Source organism: Centroberyx gerrardi, chromosome 4 (genome assembly GCF_048128805.1).
Source record: "Centroberyx gerrardi isolate f3 chromosome 4, fCenGer3.hap1.cur.20231027, whole genome shotgun sequence".
NCBI lineage: Eukaryota > Metazoa > Chordata > Actinopteri > Beryciformes > Berycidae > Centroberyx > Centroberyx gerrardi.
Genome location: NC_136000.1, coordinates 21,967,687 through 21,985,268, shown reverse-complemented (window position 1 = coordinate 21,985,268; position 17,582 = coordinate 21,967,687). Strand labels below are relative to the sequence as shown.

The 17,582-nt window shown below is 42.5% G+C and overlaps 1 protein-coding gene across 1 annotated transcript; it reads left to right on the top strand.

Moving 5' to 3' along the window:
* Window positions 1–8,411: 8,411 nt before the first annotated feature.
* Window positions 8,412–17,568, top strand: agbl2 (AGBL carboxypeptidase 2). Its single transcript, XM_078283065.1, has 21 exons — window positions 8,412–8,451; window positions 8,986–9,117; window positions 9,578–9,751; window positions 10,044–10,151; window positions 10,732–10,882; window positions 11,038–11,293; window positions 11,390–11,791; window positions 12,016–12,158; window positions 12,450–12,609; window positions 13,155–13,281; window positions 13,360–13,460; window positions 13,691–13,803; window positions 13,935–14,013; window positions 14,183–14,305; window positions 14,399–14,479; window positions 14,601–14,699; window positions 14,882–14,978; window positions 15,283–15,426; window positions 15,550–15,583; window positions 15,824–16,053; window positions 16,892–17,568. The coding sequence occupies exons 1-21, from the start codon at window positions 8,412–8,414 to the stop codon at window positions 17,125–17,127; spliced, it is 3,030 nt and encodes a 1,009-aa protein (XP_078139191.1). The 3' UTR covers window positions 17,128–17,568.
* The last annotated feature ends 14 nt before the right edge of the window (window positions 17,569–17,582 follow it).

The window sequence follows — 17,582 nt, the reverse complement described above, 5'->3', positions numbered from 1 at the left end:
CCTGTGAGACTTCAAGCATAACTTGATTTGTTTACATACTGAAGTTAGCAGAGTTAGCCAGAACGCTAAAGTGATGAATATTGAGATTTTGTTTTTCTAAGTTATGAACCTACAGGCCATAGCATAACAAGACTAAGAGTCTAACAGCCCCGTGACGCTGAATTTTGTGGAAGTGTCTGCTGAGATTTTACTTAAGCAGAAGGAAAATCACTGGTGTAAACACCTACTCAATTAAAAATAAGTAAAGTAAAAGTTACTTTTTAATAAATCAACTCAGTGTAATGTGTTAGAGGAAGGAATAAGGGCCATGATACATGGGAAATGTTGTGAAGCAATGTAAAGTATGTAAGTATTTTTTCATTATTCTCCTATAGCCAGTGTGGTTACATTGATTTTGTCCTGCTTGCCAATCCCATCCCTGTTGTAAGCAATACTTCCCTTCTCCACAGCTGCAAAATGTTGCTTGTGCATCTTGGACCTAAAGCTTGTGATACAACAAGCAACATTTTGGAGAAGATGACAAGGCAACGTGTCAGTCAACAGGAATTGAAGTCAGACTTGCAGCATAATACCATAGCATTAGAAGTTGCCATGTAGACAATGTGAGAGTGTTTATCCATCTACTTGGGCTGTGTAATCCTGCAATGTTGACCAAAATGTTGCACAGTGTGCATATCAAGGATGTAAAAGTGCTGATACACCTGACAGTTTTTTAGGGCAATGTAGGCTACACTCCCAATACCAACCAACTGACCAAGTCAAAACACAGGATTAACATCTATTCAAGTGTTGCCTTGCAAAAAGACATTCCTGTGTGATTAAATAAAAAATATAAAGGCAACTTACTGATACTGATCATATTTGCCCAGACATGTATTTTCCCTGGTCATCTCTGCCTGAACAGTTGAACCAAAACAGGATCTGTCTGTCATAAAGAGCTGAATTCTACTCCCAGTGACTCAACAATAAGTCCATTCCGTCTTCCAGAGAAACTTTCTCCCTGAACACCCTCAGTTCATTTCAGCCACCAGTATCAACTGTGTTTGAGTGCTTTTACCTCTGTTCTGTAGTTGTGAGTTTGGTTGTGCGTTTGATTGTTGTTTCTCCACTGTTGATTTGTCATCCAGTAACAAAACATCCATGGACTGGATGGAAGGAGACAGGGTCATCTATAGACCCATCAAGGTATGTGAGCATTGTTTATTGCAGTTAAATTGTAAAGATTTTGAGCTGATGTACCGTATGTATGTAGCATAAGAGGCTTTTGAGTGACATTATCTCATTTCCTTCAAAGGTATTGTTCAATGTACCGGTGTATAGAGAGACTGTACAGCTCTGCTGGGAGTGGAAGTACTATGAAGTACAAGTAAGAACCACTTTTGTTTCAGGCCCGCACAAAATAAAACACCTGACAAATTCTGGTAAAGTGTCTCCTATGATTATACATGAGAACATCTGATGTTTTCTATTGTCTTGTAGAAAAAAATGATGGTGCAGTTTTTGAGGCGTCAGCAACAAAAGCAGGTCCCATCTGATCTGACGGCTGAGGACATGACTGACTGGCTGGTGGAGCAGGGCAAGAAATCTCTCAGGGAGCGGTGAGACTTACTGAGACATACAGACAGTCCACCACTCAATCTATCATTAACTCTGCTAATGTTAAAGGAATAGTTAACCCAAAAAAGAAAATTCAGTCATTATCTACTCACCCCCATGGCAGTAGAAAATCGGTTTAATGTTTGATGTATGTATTCTGCACAGTGTAATACATGCAGCGCTTAAAGTTAAAGTTAAAAATGTCACATTTTATGGCATTTTTCATTATTATTATGCCATCAAACATTAATATGGGTGCTCACTTACTGAATTTGACAATTAAAAACAAAGTAATTGCTTTAAAACAGTATTTCTATTTTAAAATCTTGCGCTTTTATTTGGAAGGCTAAACGGCCAAACCGGAAGTCTTGTTTCTGGTAATTCGAGCTAGTCTTACCCAGAGCCATATAGAGAGATCTCTCTATATGGCTCTGGTCTTACCTATCGAGGCCGGGGTGCGCGCAAACGTGACGTTTTTTTAAATCAACAGCTAGAGTGGCGATTTCAGCTAAATAATGGTGTAAATGTCAGTCTTTTCAAGTCACTTTGGGATCTTTTGGCTTCAAGGGACTTGGATTATGCTATAAGAGCTGCATGGAGCCATTTTATGGTTATTTTCCATTATTTTTTAATTTTTTTAACTGTCTGCCCATCTGTTGTATGGACTAACAAACTTTACCCGATTTTCTACTGGCATGGGGGTGAGTAGATAATGACTGAATTTTCATTTTTGGGTGAACTATTCCTTTAAGCTAGTCTGTTACTAATGAGAAGAAAATAGAGCAACAGTTAAGATGAACCTTTTGTTTTCTTTCCATTTGAAGATTGTGGAGGTTTGAACTGGAGGGTTTTGATGAAAGTGTCCAGCCTCTCCTCATGCTGGTAGGACCAAGATCATGAAAAGACTCAATTTCAAGTAAATGATCACATAACACTAGATTGATCCTGTAAATATGTCAAATCTTAATGGTGCATCCCATTTCTTGTTTCAGATGTGGGAGGTGAACATCAGCATGAAAATGATGGTTATTGAGTTTTTAGCCCGAATCGTGCTCAACTCACCTGAAGCCAACAGTCCTTGTTTTCAGTAAGTCACATTTATGAGATAAGATGAAACTTGAATGATTCCCATGGGGAAATCTTTTCAGTCTTTTCAGAAAATGTTATTTCAACTCATTTTGAGCGACTCTCATCGTCAGAGACCCTCAGATCATCCGTCTGGCTGACAAAGCCATCAGGAGCCTGATGGAGAAGCAGCAGCCCAGCTCCAGCCTCCTCGGACCCCGGGAAGTGATGATGCTGGTTGTGCCCAAAGTGCTGCAGGGCTTCTGGATTAATCCGGCGATACTCTCGTCCGTACCCCCGCTGCAGCTCAGTGACCTGGCCGTCGGACTCACGAAGGCCGTTGAAGATAAGCTCTCCGCCTCTCTGACCTCCACAGACCATCAGGTCGCCTTCTCCCGCTCCATCCGGGATGAGAAGGTCCTTGCTATCCAGAACAAGGTCAGAGAGAAGTACACTCCAGATGTCCTGCTGGAGAAGCTGAAGCGCTTTGGGCCAGAGCTGCTGACCAGGATCGTTGACATCACAGTGGGGGAAATCTGTGTGACGTTCGAGCCACAGAAACAAGTGCTGACCACCAAAGAGGTTAGAAGACCTGCGCGATGTATGATCGATTAGCTGGATAAGATACTGTATAGTAAAAAAGAAAAAAAAAATTCTAAAATTCAAACGGCTTCTCTCCCTCTTTAGGTGGAACTAGATGATTCCACCCAGCCAGCTGTAGTGGATGGAGCCGTGAACTCCACCCCCCTTGATGGAGATCTGAGCGAAGAGCCCAGCCTGGAAGAGGACACAACACCAAGCCCAGAAATGGACTCTGCTGTTGGTTCATCTGCTCTGGTTCCTCTGATTCTCCCTATTGAAGCTCCTGTGGTTCCTCTGAGCCTCGCTACTGAAGCTCCTCTGGTTCCTCTGCGCCTCCCTACTGAAGCTCCTCTGGTTCCTCTGAGCCTCCCTACTGAAACTCTTGTGGTTCCTCTGTGCCTCCCTACTGAAGCTCTTGTGGTTCCTCTGTGCCTTCCTACTGAAGCCCCTGTTGTTCCGCTGAGCCTCCCTACTGAAGCTCCTCTGGTTCCTCTGACCCTCGCTATTGAAGCTCCTCTGGTTCCTCTGAGCCTCCCTACTGAAGCTCCTCTGGTTCCTGTGAGCATCCCTACTGAAGCTCCTGCCATTACTCCAGTCCAGGAAGGCTTGACCAGCAGCCTGGTTGGCACTGAGGAGAAGGAGGAGGTGAAACAATCCTCTGACACCACATCAGGTAGGAGTTCTTCATTAGGTCCGCTCACACTGTAGCTCATGTCTACTTTCATCAAGATGAACTGAGGCATTGATTGTCTTCTTTTATTTTTCAGAGATCAAAAAGACCAAGAAGAAGAAGAAGAACAAAGTCTGATGCTTCTTCCGTCGGCTATTCCAAACACTGAGGAAAACAGCTGAGCAAACAGAGAGAGACTGAAATCCCACTGCAAAAATTAAATTCAGTGTTGCATTGCAATCAGTCCATGTCAGTCAATTTTTTTTTCATTTACTGTGAATTGATGCATTGTAAAATTCAGAAATTATCATACAGGAATTGCATGATACATATACGGTACATATACAGTTAACTCCAGAATTATTGTCACCCTTCATGAAAATGAGTAAAATTTATTGTATAAAATAAATAAAATTCTATTTTTTTTTTTTTATTGATCTCAGAATCCAGAAACTCTATTGCTTTCATCATTTCCTGTTTCACTGGGGTCAAAATATGAGGTTGCACACATGTAAAATCCATTTGTCATCCATCACTTTGTAGAAAATCAAAGAGCTTTCAACTCAGAGGAGACAGATAGTAAAATACCACTAAGCATAGTCAGGGCAATTATCAAAAAGTTTTAGAAATCTGGAACAGTTGCAAATTCACCAGGAAGAAGACGCATGTGCATATTGTCCCCATGAACAGTGAGGAAGATGGTGAGGGAGGCAAAGAGGAACCCAAGGATCAGTTTCACAACTGCACAGTTGAGTGGAATGCTGAGGTTATCAAGTGTCAAAATCAACAGTTATACGCCTCCTCCATGTCAACAAGCTCTTTGGAAGGGTTGCCGGAAAGGATCCCTTACTGAGTGCAACCCATAAACTGAAGCGCCTGAACTTTGCCAAGCATCACTGGAACTACAATTGAAATTGTGTGTTGTGGTCAGATGAGACCAAAATTGAACTTTTTGGCCATGCACACCATCGGCATGTTTGGCGACAAAAGACGACTGCATACAAGGAAAAGCACCGGATGCCCACGGTGAAATATGATGGAGGATCTTTGATGCTTTGGGGCTGTTTTACTGCTAGTGGTCCAGATCTTGTTAAGATTGATGGCATAATGAATTCCACTTAGTATCAGGATATTTTAGCCCAAAACCTGGTTGCCTCTGCCAGGAGGTTGAGACTTGGCTGTGGAAGGATCTTTCAACCAGACAACGACCGCAAACATACATCAAAATCTTCACAGAAATGGTCGCGGGAACACAAAATCGATGTTTTGCAATGGCCATCTTGTTTCCAGAAACCTAGTGAAAATCTGTGGTCTGAATTGAAGAGGGCAGTCCACAAAGACAAACCAAAGAATATCAAGGATCTTGAAATGTTCTGCATGGAGACACGGCCCCTCCCAAAGTGTTCTCCAATCTTGTCAGACATTACAGTAAGAGGCTATTGTACTAAACCATAAAACATTTTGTGTTTGAAGAACGTATTGTGTTAAAATAAAAGTGTACGACTCTCCCATATGTTTGAGCCCAAATTATGACTCATTGCATGTGTTACATGCGACCGACCAACCGACCAAAACTTAAATCCGATTGACTCCAGATTTAAGTTGTTGTTGTGCTCTAGTGGTTAAAAGTTTTATTTTGGAGTGGAAAATGCAGAAATCGGATATGTAATGACCCGGAAGCGGTATATTTGAGTAGAAAACGGTGGTAAGTCTGTCTCGTCTTAGCTCTTGCAGTGTTCCTGAACAATAATATGAAACCGTGAACGGAACTTCTTTAAAAATGTAAAAGTTTATAGCCTGATATTATCGTTCTGAAGCAATTTTGCAAAACGTGATTGGCAGCCTCTCGTTCACAGTGATGGATTACCTTTACTGACTGAATTAAGTCTCCAGAGTTGTTTTCTATGCCGTTTGGAATTGAATGGGAGTGAATGAGCCCAAGTGGTATGGCAAAACTGATTTTAAAATATCTTTCATTGTGGCACATGCATATAAAAACAGCAAATTAGCAAAAACTCAAATCACGCAGGAGTTGTCCTTTAACATACTGTATGCTAAAGTGTTAGCAAGCGCACAAGGTAGATTTATGCTCCAGAGACACAGAGATGATTTTCATATATTGGCTCCCAAAAAGTTGTGCAGTCTTTAATGTGTTAATTACCAGTAACCGGATCCCAGTGTTTTGCTACAAAAATGAAGCTCTTCTCCCAGTCCGCACATGAAAGCTAAGAAAGGTTTCATCCCCCAGGCAGTTCTAAAAAGATCCTAAGCCAAAGGTGGCACACTAAAGTAACAGTAAACTTTAACGTCCTCTCATTTCAACGCAGCACATATAGCACAGGTAGTTAAGAGTTTAATATGGAAGATGGTTTATTAGAAAATCCACTAGCTCCATGGATCCAAGTGGACTCAAGTCAGAGGCAGCCGGGCTGTTTGTGCCCAGTGCGCACTGCGGTGCCTAATTACGGTACGCGCTCTTTACGCCGCAATATGGTGGCATTCACATGTGCATTTTTTTGATCGTGATTTCCATTCTATGGTTTGAGATGCAAGGTAAAAACAGACAGGCAACTCTCAGTTGACTAAATGTCAAATGAAGGCTTAAGCAGGTAGTTTCATCAAGAATAGTCTTGAGAACTTCACAGAGAGGGATGCCATGGTCACATTGAAAAATTGGATTACTATGAAAATCCTGACTAGAGTTAGCTTAACAAATCAATGTTGAATTAATCGGTGGAGAAGAACAGGAGCTCCCAGCACTCTGCTCTGCTCAGACTGGGGCCTTCGGTCCGGGTCTGGGCTCCTCAGACAGACAGGACAGAGAGGACAGATCTCCAGGAGGTTTCACAAAAAACCTCTAGCTCACTGCATGCACACACACACACACAGAAGAAACCAGGTCAGCATCAGTGGGGTAGAGTCATACTATATGACAGTAGAGCTACAGTAAAAATACTAGAGTTGTAGTAGAATAGAACGGAATCGTAGTAGAAGACAGTAACGTCTGTCATGGTAGAAGGTATTAATCAATACAAGAATCAATGCACTCAACAGAGCCAGGAAGTAGCCTAATAATCTCCCTAGTTAACTGTTAATAAAGAGGGTCGATGACAGATGTTGGGCCAAGAAAAATAACCCAAAATTGACATCCATAGTAGGAATCATAGGTAGGAATGCATGCTAAATATAGCTAGAGTTAGCAAACAATTTCCCTACAATTACCTGTTAGCTGTTAGCTGAGTGTAGCTGAAGTGCTGGGAGCTGTTGGCAGCTGTCGGGATTCTGTGGGGAAGTGAACTGCTCCTCTTCTCTCCTGCGGTGTCAGGTCCTTATCCAGGTGCTGATAATATATTAAAGTAATATTTTTCTCAAAATTACCACTTTATTCTCGTAATATTATGACTTTTTTTAACGTCATTTGGCCCATGGGGCAAGACCAGCCTCAGAGCAAGGAAAAATAATAGATTGCAAAGGATTACCCAATCAGCAAATAGATCCCGCCCCATTCACTTTGATTGACAGATGGCTGAGACATTATGAAAAGTGACATTATGAAATGAAGTGTTATTATGAAATAAAAAGAGGAGCAATGAAAAAAGAAAAAGGTAAATTAAAAAAAAGAACCACTTTGAATTGATTTCTGATCTCGATTTCTGAATAATATCATAATATTATTCAGAATTAATAATAATATAATAATTGAAAATAAAAGCCATTTGAAAAATAAAAAAAGCAAATACAATTAAATATATTCATGTTATTATGAAAACAATAATTATGAAATAATATTATTTTATCATTTTTAAAGGAAAACAATCAATTATTATTTTTTTAAATGTATTTTTGTATTTATTTATGTAATTATTTATTTCACTGAGACATATTTATTTATTTAATTGTGACAATTTTGGTCCTCCATAACTTTTCACTCTTAATTGAATAAGCTTTAGTGGCATGAAGCACAATTCAGTATATACCGACAAAGCTTTGATTGTAATAACCATAATAAATGATAATGGCAAGTAATAATACATGGTGACAGATGAATAATAATATAAAATGGCAAATTGAACCAGGTTGCAGTGTATTCTGATCACTCCAAGTCGATATGGCCTCTCAGTCTCCATGGCAACCGCAGTGTTGAGAGATCGGTTGCTGGGCAACGGAGTTTGTGAAAGATTGTTTTGCTAGCCGAGCAAGTTTGCGTCGCGCAATTAGTGTTACGTTTAGAGCGAGGGGCCTTTTGTTAGACCTAAAATATTTAGATTACAATGTAAATCTCTGTCCTCGTAAGGTGTAAGAAGAATTATACGCGAGAAAACTGAGAGGAGCTAGCATTTAGCCGAGTGAAGAAGCTAATGGTAACGTTCGTTTGCAACACTGAATAAAGCCTGGCCCAGGGAAGCGTGTATGATTCATTAATGTGGTAGCTAACTCTCAAAATACATTAAAACGTGAATGAAGAAAGCCAAATTATTGCTGACATATCAAGGCAACGATGTCTCCTGCACTGAAGACGGACATTCTGGTCAGTATCAGTATCAGCTAACGTTTGTGTACGTTAACGTTATAGTCTATGTTGAACGGCTACCAGCAATGGGTGGGTTGAATTTAATCTATAATGTGAAACAGTTTATTTGACATTTCCGTTTCATTTTAAGAGGACAACTGAAGATTCATATGAGAGATTCATCTTGTACCACCTTCAACACTTCACATGTGAGTTTGGTTAGACCTGACTTAGGCTATATCTTCTCATCCTCTGGACGATTACCAGTTACCACAATTACCAATTCACACGATGCTTTGTACACTCACACTTCCAAATAATGATCTGAGAAAGCAATGATGTGATTTTTCAAGATTTCAGAGGTTTTGGACTATGTGAACATGATCACAGACCAGGGGTTGAGGGTTGGGGTGGTAGTGCTGCTGTCAGCACTGCCCCCCGGTTATTACATTACAAGACGGTTGGCATAGTCTAGCCAATACAGTTTTGACTCATTTTTAGTTTAGAAATTAGGATCAAACATTGAATAAGGGGCTATACTGACTCAAGTTTTCCCACTCAGGCAGAGAAAACACCCACCATGGCAGTCTCTCTGCCATCAGGAACTGGAGGAATGTTTACCCAGTGGACCATCCTGACACCAACGACTCCAACACCGAGGAAGAGGAGCAGGATTTGGCAGGCAGAAGACAATGTAAGACATTTTCATATAGGTTGCATTTGATATTTAGTTATGATATTTGATTCATAGTGTTGAAATAAAGTCATGTTTGATGTTGAGTGAGAGAAACAAGGATGGCCTGTCATGCACAGCTTTGGCTTGTGTAGCTAATACAGTTGTGAAATGATGGGTTATGGTGGAATGAATAAAAGGGAGAGGTGGTAAACATTGAATGCAAACAACAGTGTGATTCGTCATGCTAGATCATAATACATTAAACAAAAGCTGCTTTGTAATTGAGTTAAAGCGATCAGGTTCAGCATAATCCCTGGGTAAATGGGTTGTCAATTAGAGGTGGCGTGACTGGGATTAAGTAAATTGACCTGATGAAAAATGTATAGCCATAGTGTACTAATGGAAGGGTCATGAGCATGGAAGAAGAACTAATTTTTTTACAGTTCATTTAAAGTGTTTGTTTTATGTTCCCACTCAGTCTCCACAGACCTGAGCCAGGCTCTGCGGACCAGGCAGCTGGTGATAGACTTTAATGGCAGCCGACCCATCTTCAGCCTCAGGGAGCCTCTGGACCTGTTTACCTTCCCCTCTGTCTCCTGCCCCCGCTGGCCCATAGAGTGTGAGGTCATTGACGACATCATCCATCACATAGGTATTTTTTTAAATTGTTTTTAACCTTTATTTAACCAGGCATGTTATTATTATGCACAAAGCCATTGAGTCTAGAAATAGCGGCGAGAAAATGTTCCTGGCAAATATTCAGTCTGAAATAAGTGAGCTCATCTAATCTAACCCCTCTGTAGTCGTATTGCTAGTATTTATTGCGATGATAACTGAGCTACATGGAACACAATAAATCAAAACACAGTTGCAAAAGTATCCACGCCCTTTTGTTGCTCAGTTTCACACCTAGCCATACTGTTGGGTGTTTTGCTGTGTTGTAGAGTGGGACCCACCGGACCCAGAGCCTTTCTACCAGACCACAGGACATGAGAGGGCACCCATGCCAGTCGGAGAGGAGAGGGGGAATGTGGTATACTGCGTTGACCATGGTACATTTATGACAAAAAAGGTGTTTTTATGTTGCACCACCATGGTACATAGTATGCACCTGTCTGTCTGTCTGCCTGCCTGCCTGCCTGATGTGTAGAGACATTGTTGTGCACAACACAGTAATTCAAGAACAACCTTGCTGCTAAAAATTGCATATTAATGAGTAAAAACAGATTTTCTTGAAGCCACTGTAACTCCTTAATGCTTTAGGGTACAGAGTTCATATTAATGCCGCCAATGTGTTATATGAAGACAAGTATGTTCACATAGATGTATTTGCTAATTAATTAGCAAATAGTATTAATTAGCTTAATTAACAACCTCATTAGCTTAACTGGTTATGTTTAATATATCATGGTGATTATGGCAGGACATCAGTCAGCTCAAGTGCCTCAGTAGCTAATTGTTTGGCTGTGTAACCCTAGATATAAACAACTAACATTATCTCTCATATCTCTCACTACTACCCTCTGAGAAACAATACAAGAACTTAATCCATTTTCATTGAAAGCGCTGTTTTTGATGAATTTAGCATTCGATATTCACCGTTTTTCCCGTTGTTCTCTATCACCTATTAAGCCACTAAGAGACCCTACTTCACCTGCTCTCGTGTCGGAGGAAGCAGGGGGCCCATTAAGAGCGCCGCCCCCTTCGGCATACAGCAGAGGGACCCCACCCTTGACTTTGAGTCACGCTTTGAGAGTGGGAACCTGCAGAAGGCCGTGCAAGTGTGAGTCTCTGGAGCCTAAACTCCTTATTTGTTGTTTCAGATTTTCAACCATCTTATTTTCATCCCCGTTAGATTTTACCTTGGCTCTCGACTAAATTACTCTCTTTCTGTCTCTCTCTCTCTCTCCACCCATTTTCCTGCCTACCCCTACCCAGGGGTGTCCACGACTATGAGCTCACCCTGCGCTCAGACATGTACACCAACAAACACACGCAGTGGTTTTACTTCAGGGTCAGGAACATGAAGGCTGGAGTGACCTACCGCTTCACTATTATCAACTTGATGAAGGGCCGCAGCCTGTATTCTCTGGGCATGAGGCCGCTCCTCTACTCTGAGAGGGCCTCCGAGGAGAAAGGTGTTGGGTGGCACCGCATCGGTTCCAATATCAGATATTACCGGAACTGCAATCAGGTGGGTGGCTCTTGCAAGTTATGTCCAGTCTCAAGTGGCCTTACGACTGCAGAAGTAAGATCTCTCTCTAAGACCTTCATCTCTGTCTCTTATCAGGCCAAACAGGACAACAACAGCCTCACCCTCACCTTGTACTCGCTCACCTGGACTTGCCAGTTCCCTTACGACTCGGACACCTGCTACCTGGCCCACTGCTACCCCTACACCTACTCCCACCTGCAGCGCTACCTCAGCCGCGTCACCTCCGACCCCGCGGTCGCAGCCTACTGTAAACTGCGAGTGCTGTGCCGCAGCCTCGCCGGGAACAACGTGTACGTGTTGACGGTGTCGTCCTCGGGCGGCGGCCGGGCGGAGGGGAGGACCAGGAAGGCGGTGGTGGTAACGGCCCGGGTGCACCCTGGGGAAACCAACGGCTCCTGGATGATGGAGGGATTCCTGGACTTCCTGCTCGGGGACTCGGACGACGCTCAGCTACTCAGGGACACTTTTGTTTTTAAGGTGATGGGACTCAAGCCCATAGTCCCATACATTTCAGTGTTATGATATGATAGTTAGATGGTGAATGCGCTAAATGAAGAGGTCCTGTTGTAAGCTACATCAAGTATTTCTGTCTAACAAGTTTTTTCCTGATTGGGACAGACTTTTTAGCATTATACCTGTTTTTGACACTAACAGCAACTTTTCTCCCTTCTTTCTGTTGTATTCCCTCTCTGGTCCTGCAGGTGGTGCCGATGCTGAACCCAGACGGTGTGGTGGTGGGGAATTACCGCTGCTCTCTGGCCGGCAGGGACCTCAACAGGAACTACAGGACCATGCTCAGGGATTCCTTTCCCTGCGTCTGGCACACCCGCAACATGGTGAAAAGGTGAACACAGTTCAATGCACTTTATTTCAACGAAAAGTAAAAGTTTTCTTAATATCCTAATCACTGGTATTTTTGCAGGTAGTTTGAACTCTTTGAAGTAGTTAGTGTGTTAGAGTGTAGCTTTGCTGTAGTTAAACTTCATCCATTGTGAAGTAACTTATATCTTGTAAAACTACACTTTCAAAGTATCTTCCCCAACACAGCACACACTTTTTTTCCATCAAGTGTTGGTAGTGGGAACGTCAGCCGTCATTGAAACTCTCTTGCCCTGTTATTCCATATTTCCCTCAGACTGATGGCAGAGAGGGATGTGGTCCTTTACTGTGACTTTCATGGCCACAGCCGTAAAAACAACGTCTTCATGTACGGCTGTAACAACCATGATGATGCTGCGCCGCAGCTTCATGAGAGAGTCTTCCCGCTAATGATGAGCAAAAACGCCAATGACAAGGTAGAGTTGCTGTCTTGCACTGTTGTGTTTTTTTTCAAGAATTCTCACAAATCAGGGTGTCTAACCTTTTTGCTGACTTTTGACGAGTACAAGTTAATTTGCTCTATTCATTCTCTTTCAGCCTTTATGGACTTAACATATTTTCAAGCAGCAAACAATCAAATTTGTATCGTCAGAGCCATACACATAATTAATTGTTGTTGGCCTATGTTCACTCTCACAGTCCTATTTAGCTAGGTTACTGAAATATACTTCAAAAAGTAGCTACCACAAAGATTCTTCAGCATGCAAAGTAGGCCTACACAAACTCTGCCAGGTGGTTTGTGTGTTGGGAAAGGGGAGAGTGTTTGGTGCGCTCCTCAAAAGCAGGTCATGGTCACTAATAGTTCAATACACTGGTTAGAAACCTCTGGTGTAATTGATGCCATGTTTACTTAGCAATATGTGTTTACTTCATAATCATTATGTATCAGAGCCGGTGTCATCATTGCTTGATATTCAGTTAAGTATATACTCATATAATTTCTGTGAAAATGATTCCTCAGTTCTCCTTCCGGAGCTGTAAGTTCCGGGTGCAGAAGAGCAAAGAGGGAACGGGCCGAATCGCCATGTGGAGACTTGGCATCAGAAACAGCTACACTATGGAGTCCACCTTCGGAGGCTCCACTCTCGGTGAGTTTACTCTTTGTGAATGTGTGTGTGTGTGTGTTTGTCCCTGTCATGAAGATATATCATCTGTGTGGATTCCAGGTAACAGGAGAGGGACTCACTTTACCACGCGGGACCTGAAGTCCCTGGGCTATTACTTTTGTGACACCCTGCTGGACTACTGTGACCCTGATCCAACTAAGGTGACTGACAAAGCAGTCTGTCTGATTGTGTTGGGTTTGGTTAAAGTTATGTAGAAACCTGAACTGAATGTCAGCATTGATTGATATTAGCTATTTGCTTAGTTTTTACCACGGCTTGATTTTTAAACTCCTGAGTTTACCTGTGATTCAATGGGTACTGTGCATTTGTGTTGTTGTGATTCTTATATGTTCCTTTGTTTCTTCTGTGTGTCTTTGTGCATTCGCATCAGACCGCTTACTGTCTGACTGAGCTGGCAGCATTGCTGAGACAGGAGGTCAGACAGAGGCTGGGCAAAGAGCTGGACACCGACTGCAACATCTCTGTCTCCGACCTGGAAACCAGGTAACAAAGGATTTTTCCTGTTATTTACCATGAAACACATGCACACACACACACCAAGCTCACTGAGACTGATATGTAATTTTAGGCTCTCATTCAGCTCGACTGTGAATATTTCTTTTCTGCCTTCACAGCACCAGTGGTTCAAACAGTACAGATTCTGACGGACTACCAGCACATTTACTGAACCAACCAGACGCTGTTCATCCACAGGTATATGGATAGAGACCTACTGTCCCATGGCATAGGATTTCAATACATTAGCAGTTTATTTTCTATGCAAGATTAATACACCCATTTGGATCAAGTGATAGTATGAAACTCAGTTGTCAATCATGCCTTCCCCTGTGAGTTTCCCACATGCTACTGCCCTCCTCCACAGCAAACTCCCGTGAAGAAGAAGAAGAAACACCTGCGGAGTCGTAAGGACAGGAACAGGCTGCGGCAGGACAGGGGGAAGAACAACACAGAGCCCAAGGTTCTGCACAGTAGCGTCAAAAATATTGTAAGAGACCCACACATTCTACCAGCACATACACTTGAATGATTGACTTCTTATGAACTTTGAATGAGACTGATCAGTGAATGGCCTTCGCAGGAGCCCGACCTGCCCCGTGAGAACACGGTTAAAGTGAGGATCCGGGAGCGGACTGTGGTGAGAGATAAGAGGAGAGAGCAGGTATGAAGTCGAGAGAGATAAAAAGACAGAGAGGGAGCCTGCCAAAAGAGAGAAAAATTAGACAAAGTAGTGCGAAGATGTCATAAGATGTCATCCTGTTAATATTCCCTTTGTTTTGAAGGTGAATAGCCTGGTAAGAAAACCCGTTATCCCTTGCCCAGCCACTCACCTCAATGGGATCGGTCATGTGACCCTGTGGCATGGGGGTGAGCCTGTCAAGGTAATGATGACTGCTAAGAGTGTACTGAGAAAGTAATGATCCATCTAATGAGAATCTGAAAATGGCCAATCACTGACAATACCCAAACGGAAACATCTGTAATTCAACCTGTTGGATGTTGATTTTGATTGAAGGTGCTGTCATCTGCCCATGCATGATGCCCGATGTTTTCTGTGTTTTAGAATGAATGCCTGGAAGCTATGAGGGCTGCATACCTGCATCGCAGGGCCGAAGCGTTTCCACAACTCAGCACATACGCAACTGCGTCGCCTCATTCAGGTACTGTATATTTACATACACAGGAGAGTCAGTCTTTCTAGAGATAAAAAAATAACATCCCCATACTCTCAGTGTCCCTAGTGCCACAACTATTATCATCTTTATCGTTTTGTAGCTCATGGTTGATCATGTCTCCCTTTAGCTTGCAAATACAGAAGAGGCTTGGTAGGGACTGATAAAATACGCTAAGAGTACTTGATTGTCCATTACATTAGACAGTCTCTCAGGAGTCTATTCAACCACCGAGACATCAGGACGGGTCTGGTCTAGTACTATACAGTATGTTTGGCTTTGGCCTTCACAGAGGAACCAGAGGAGACGGGACAGCGTAAATGTTCAACGCAGCTGCTGCACTTGAGCGCCCTCCTTCCACCTCAGCCACACGTCATGGAGCCCCCCCAGCAGCAGCAGCCCCTACAGCCCTTTGTCTCCCATAAAGGCTTCAGAGGTGAGTCTGCATGTAGTTCTAGAGGGAAATGACAGAATTCTCAATTTGATTTATATTACAAAGTCAAAAGTTTCATTGTTTTCCAGTAGCTCTCTTGTACTGAAACTTATCTCGCTCTTTCAGGTAGGCTACCAGCTTCACTTACGGCAACCCACAGGTAAAAATCACAGTAAATCTTATCCTTATTGATAGACAATACATGGCTCCATGGGATAAGTGGGGGCCGGAGGCTAACAGTTTAAGAATGGCTCTTATTTGGATATTTGTATCATAATATGTGGACAATTGTGCTGTAATGTTGTAATTGGTATTTTTTGGGAGGAGGCCAGATGATGAAGATGAAGATTTTCCAGCTGTGTAAATGAATGTAAAAGAAATAGTGTTTCTTATGTGGCAGGTCTCCCTCGGGCATCTACTTCAAGGTGGTTCCAGAGATTGTTCCAACAAAGTGCCTCATATCAAGCGTCTACCCCGGCCAGTCCGACGCCCAGCAGCTTTGCATAGACAGAAATGCTTTACGGGTCTCGGCACGCTACTTTGTGCCTGAGGACTCGTCCTCCACCTCACACACCGACGCTCTCAAAAGCAAACAGCGGCACCAGGAACAGGAAGGACATGCCATGGAAGGTTGCACACTCATATACACACCGAAATACTTACATGAGATATGTACCGTAATGATGATCTTTGAGGAATAGAGTTGAGTGAGAGAAATTTTCATATCAATTACAAAGCTTGTTTCCTTTTTGACCAGAAAAAACATATATGGTGCACCGTTAGCTGACCTCAATTCTTCTTCTTTTTCACCTGATTTTGTCATTTATCTAGTTGGCGTGTCATTGTTGAGAGGTCTGCCTCTCAGTGAGCAGGACCACAGAGATCTCGCCCCTGACCACCCACTAAGAAAAACTGAACCAGACGCCAACTCATTCCTGCGTGGACTGAGGGGCACGGACCCTAGAGGAAAAAGGTTTATGTCATTTTTTTTAATCACAGATTCCTGTTGAGTACTCTGGTTTGTCACTGCCATACTTTCTCTCGGTCACTGATCAACCCCCTCTCTCTCTCACCCTTTCTCTCTCTCAGTTTGTTGAATGGCCAGGCTGGCATTGCAGTCCAAAGGATGGGACATAAGAGGGTGAAACAGAGGGAGCCAGCATTCAGGCAAGAGCTGGGAGAAGATGCTGTGACAGCTGGGAGTGCAAGCTACAACCAAAGGTACAAAAAATGTGAGATGCATTTCATTTAGAGCACATTTTGCAAACTTTACACAAAAAGGGCCCAAATAAAAGCAGGAATTATCCTGATTAAGCCATGATTTTTGATTCTGATGACAACAATTAATCAGAGTATTATCTGCATTAGTATTATTATGCAGTATTATGCATTCTATTCTTTATTTTTATTTTATGGTCTTTTAGCCAATGTTCTTCTATGCCCCCTCCCCTCCTAAATTTCTTCAGAGTGACCAAGGAGACCGTGGAAGAGAAGAAGGAATTGGCCATTTTACCTCCATTGTCCAGGACTACAGGCCTCATCCAGACAGACCCTCCACCTTCCCGGTACAACACTCTTGGTCGGCCTCAGAGGCTCACCCTGGCAAAGGACACCACACTCTCTCACCCTGGGAGAGAAAGCCAACGAAGTATGGCTCCAGAGGAACGAATGGTCAAAAGGCCGTCACAATCTGCCCCACTGTAGGGCACAACGTCTTTAAGCTGACAACTACAAATACATTTTCATTCTCTCATTTTCTCTGGCCAGGAATATGAACCTCTGTGGATGGATGAAGAACATGAGTACACATTGTGCTTCTGCTAGAACGTCAATAGGCATGCTAAACAACAGATGTGGTAGGAAATAAGCAGTGTGACCATGGAACTTAGATAATATACTGTGCAATATCCTCTATCCCTATAGATTCATAAAAATTACAGTCAACTGGCAAACTGTGATATAAACCATGATAAAACTGAGTTTTTCGATAATACATATGCCGGTTCATTTTTTGTATAGTGTTGAGACTGGTAGGGACAGGATTTACTGACAAACCCTCATACTTGAACTCTCAGAGTACACCTACAGAGGGTCTTCATTATTTTAACTGATAGATAGTAATAGATGATACATAGGCAGAATGCTATGTACATTTCATT

Coding starts and splice junctions, on each gene's coding strand:
- agbl2 (XM_078283065.1), top strand. CDS start 8,412: ATGTCTCCTGCACTGAAGACGGACATTCTGGTCAGTATCA. Junction 9,752..10,043: donor CGACATCATCCATCACATAG/GTATTTTTTTAA, acceptor GCTGTGTTGTAG/AGTGGGACCCACCGGACCCA. Junction 15,427..15,549: donor CTCCCATAAAGGCTTCAGAG/GTGAGTCTGCAT, acceptor TCGCTCTTTCAG/GTAGGCTACCAGCTTCACTT.